At 34.8% G+C, this 4642-nt stretch overlaps 1 protein-coding gene across 2 annotated transcripts in view; it reads right to left on the reverse strand.

The window, feature by feature from the left end:
* Positions 1 to 1811: 1811 nt before the first annotated feature.
* The window catches only part of LOC117116603 (cilia- and flagella-associated protein 91-like), a 29269-nt gene continuing 26438 nt past the window's right edge, over positions 1812 to 4642 (reverse strand). Inside the window, exon 4 of one of the 2 annotated variants that reach the window (XM_033260674.1) lies at positions 1812 to 3523. In XM_033260674.1, the coding sequence (XP_033116565.1) occupies positions 3293 to 3523 (231 nt within the window). In that variant the 3' untranslated portion in view covers positions 1812 to 3292. The remainder of the gene's footprint in view (positions 3524 to 4642) is intronic. The other variant, XM_033260673.1, reaches the window with a different exon arrangement.

Genomic DNA, 4642 nt, shown 5'->3' on the forward strand with positions numbered 1-4642 from the left:
GTCAATATTGAATGTAGTGTACCCTAATTTTACGCGTGTGCTTCATAACGCACGCGTACGCGTACTTTAAAATTCTAAAATGCTCGAAATCACTTTTTGATTAAATTTTAAAACATTTTTCAAATTTTCGGCGCCGCGCGCATATTTTTATGCGTGCAGCACGTACGGAAGCTGGAAATTTCGTTTTTTTACATGTAACGGGTTCCTGACACTGTATTCACATATTTCCATTCTTTTTCGGTCACCTTAGGGCCAATAGCAATGTCCTACGCCTACGCGCGCATAGAACATACAAATCCTTGTCCGCGTTTTTGTCAACATACAGCAAAAAGGTCAAATCATGCCTATTTTTAATCAGTTATAGCTCCTTAGGATGAAAGGTGACCCCCATTTCTTATTACATATTCTGAAAGCACACGAATTGTAAATATGATTTTATTGATCATAATGGCTGATCGGACATTGTGACGTCATCATATTGCCATCTGAATTCAAAGAAAAGAATTGTATATATGGCGTCATTTTTAAAAATACGCATTTGGGCGTATCTTGATAATATCCTTGATTGATCGTCTCCCAACTTTGAGTTGTAGCTGAGACAATTCTCTTTCATATATGTGACTTCTTTTTACATTTTTATGACGTCATCATGGTCAAAATAAATGTTTTTCTGACCCCCTCATCTTTCTTTTCTCAAAACGTTGATGACCCCATAATCATCCTAACCATTCGTCATTTCTGAATCATATTAAATGGGCAAACACTTCAGGTCAAGGTTGAATATCAGGTACCTTAATTTTCCCTTCGCGCGTCTTAACGTGCGCGTACGCGTGCAGTAACAATTATATGTGCTTAAAATGATGCTTTTTAATCAGTTATAGCTCCTTAGGATGAAAAGTAACCCCCCCTTCCCCAATTTTATTACATATTCTGAAAGCACATGAGTTGTAAATATAATTTTATAGATCATTATGGCTGATCGGACCTTGTGACGTCATCATATTGCCATCTGAATTAAAAACAACTGAATTTTTATATATGATAAATATTATGAATGATAATAAGTCCCTCACCAACAGGCGTTTGTCAATGAGAGTTGATACACATATATCTCATATCAGGAGTCAATATTTTGTGACATTACAATGCGCACGTGCGTCATGACGTGCGCGTATGAGTAAATCTTTTAAAATGCTCCAAATTCTTTAAAAAAAAAAAAAAAAAAAAAAACTGAATAGCATACTTTAGGCCATTTTCAGCATTTAAAAAAATTGTTCAATCTTCACCGCAGACTTCCTCGAGGGTCAAAGTGCGGCGGATCATCAGTGACGAGTTCAAATCTAGTTAATACAATTATTATTATTTTTATTGCAATGTTGGTTATTGCTAATTAGCTAGGCTCATTGCATTTCAAGCGGGAAGGAGACCCGCATTGCAAACCCAAAATGGGTGAGCAGAAAACAAAGCTAGCTGTGTTAATTTTCATGGTATACAAACAACGAAATGATATGGTTGGTGGATTCGCTTAAATTAGTATAGATTTCATGTTTTATAACATTACTTTAACATAACATTAATTGAAAGAGGCTATAATTGTTTTCTTCTTTGCTCTAAAAAGATACAAGGAATAAGAAATGACTACTGACGCGTGGATGATCTTTCTTTCTGTTGTTATTCCTATTATATACAAAAAAACGTCTTGAAATTTCAATTCCAAAGTTAGGCCTGAAAAAAAAAAACACAAAAGAGCAAACAAACAAACAAAGAAATGGCAAAAAATGAAATTTGCTTGCAGGTGCAGTCTAATAATTGTACAGAACATTTATATATATACTTTTTTTATTTTTCAACTCACAGAGAGTGTAAATCTTGTAGAAGTGATTATAATTTATGGATTTGTATATCAACAAAGTTTTCATGTTCAAGTTTTCATCAATCCACAGAGGGAGGATCCAGAATTTTTTAAACAAGGTGGTGGGGGCAGCAATTTCATATACTATAGGCCTCAATGATCATTATTATTATACAGACATAATGTCTAGTAATGACATGATTGATGTCCAGTACATGCTGTTACACAAAGTATTTGTATGCGATTTTGTATTATCACTGTTGAAAAAATAAAAGATGACAGTGGAAAAACAGGGAGAAATCTGCCCCTGTCTAACATTGTACAGAAAAAAAAAGAAAAAATGTTGTGGCTATAACACCTAGATGGCCGGAAATGGCACTCATTCTTAGGCCTAAATTTGAATATACCTTTCCTCTTTTTTCTCCATTTTTTCATTTTCAAAGAAGTTTGGGGAGGGAGGGCCTGGCGCGAGGCGGGGTGATGGGCAGGAGGAATTAAGTGATTTAGTTGGGGAGATTCAGATGGCAAAATATGGTGATATGTGGCGATTTTTTAAATACTTGAGAATAACTTTTTTTTGCAAAAAAACATATCCAGTGGCAGGTGTGTGGGGGAGCAAGATTTCTGGGAAGAGGGGTTATTACTTGTGCTCTTATTTTCTTCCCAATGCATCACTGATACCCATTATATATCAGATAAAATAAAATGACTATTGTATGATATATAAATGAAAAACGATGATCTATTTGCAATTTTTTTTGTTAATAACAAATTTTCCGCAGCGGCAATTTTAAAATTCAAAATGGATACCCTAAAGTGAATGAAAAAACTAGCACCCATTTTTTCTTAATCAATGGTTTTTTAGATATTTTTAGACATGTTTGCCAAGAATCTACCCAAAATAATGTTTAAAAAAATTGACATAAGACAACAAACTAAAGCATAATGGTAAGTGAAAGAGTGCTGATATATTATTTTATCAAGTGAGTGCATATTAAACGAGACCTACACCACCATATGTAAACACCAAAGAAAACCATATTCCAACCGTTTTAAAATGGCGGCCAAGATATTTATTTTTAGCTCAATCTTACCAAAGTACAAAAATCAACTTTCCTGAAGGAGTTTTCTTTATAAATTTTGGCTCATATTAGAAGACCATAATAAACCTAAATTACTGCAATACAGTACAATTTGGATACTTTTATTCTTGTGTGATTTTAAGGTCGAAACAATGTTTTTCAGTGCCACTACAATGCTAATTTATTATAGGTATCGCGACAACGACACAATAGAACTGATTTTCTTTTTTCACGGCAAGTAGCACAACTAACCTATTGGCAATTACAAAATAAAAATGAACCAGAATAGATTGCGGCGATAAAATTCTATGTAAATGGCCTGGTCCCGGTATGTCCGGTATGTGGATTCATTATTTGTTTAGCACAAATCAGCCTTCCAGGCAGACACCTCATCTGCGCTGATAGGGAATGATGACAGCACAGGTACAGTTGTACTCTTCTCTGTCTTGTAAGTTGACAGCGACTCGAAAGTGTTGGCAACTTTCAGAAGACTTCGACTAAGAGATGATATTTGCTCATCAGTAATCACTTGGTTCTGATCGTTTTGCTGACTAACCCGGACGGAGAGTTGCTGTAGCACGCCTGCTCCCTGTAATATTCAAAGAAATTAAAAGTACATATTAATGCAAGCGATATAGACCTAATGTATGAAAATTAAACCTACACAATTCGCAAGCTTTCGAAATCACTCACTCCCCATAAAAAAGCTTAGATAATAAAAGTATTAATGGATTTTATTTTATATCATTGTGTTGCCCTTTCTCCCTTTATAACAGAGCCGTAGATAGAGAGAGTTTGGCCAACTCGGTTTCAATCACGTGACTTACACCGGCCATGTTGTCACCAAAACAAAACAACGCGATAGGGTAGGAAGTTAGCAGTTATTAAAGATAATTAATGCTATAATTATAATGTGAAATACCATTATGTTGGGTTTGGAGTTGCTGCAATCGATCCAACAAAGAAACAAAAATGTATTAATTTCCTTAAATTCCAAAAAGGAGGAGGATTTGGGATTTTATTTTAACTTTGCATGGCGATCGAAAAATCTCGCTATCCACGTAGTCTATCCACGTAGTAAATTATATGGCATGTACCGCCCGCCCCACTTCGCGGTAATATATATCCACCTACTACTACTACTAGGCCTAGACAGGCCTAAATTTCGGTACTTCTTTGGCCGAACACCTTAAGGTAGTACTTAAATCTGCTTAATTACGATGATAATAATAAAAAAAGGGAAGGATTTTCAAGCAGCAATGATTTATAAAAAGATGCAATATTTCACTTTGCTGTTAAATTATATAACTAATTTCCAGAAAGCTACATGAAGTATCAGTCAAAGGTAGCTTAAATTATAATTAAAAATAAAAGGGTCGTGACAAAGTGCGAGCCAGCTAGTCATGCGAGCCAATGCGCGAGCCATGCGAGCCAGCGAGCCATGCGAGTCATACATTTTAAATCCTTTTTTCACCGGGAAGCTTTGCCTGTGTAGTCCAGTCATACCTTGAGTCATACGCAGTACATACACTTTTTTCGAATCGTCGATCCGGAAGTATGCAGCGCTGATAGAGATGTTGTTAAAATACAGATATACAGATACATACAGATATATTTATATATATATGTACTGTATATATTGATATATATATATATATATATATATATAATTTTATATATACTGTCTATCTTTATTTATATATCTTTA

This window comes from Anneissia japonica, unplaced genomic scaffold (genome assembly GCF_011630105.1).
Source record: "Anneissia japonica isolate Jap-2015-1 unplaced genomic scaffold, ASM1163010v1 scaffold2737_len523936_cov211, whole genome shotgun sequence".
Taxonomy (NCBI): Eukaryota; Metazoa; Echinodermata; class Crinoidea; order Comatulida; family Comatulidae; genus Anneissia; species Anneissia japonica.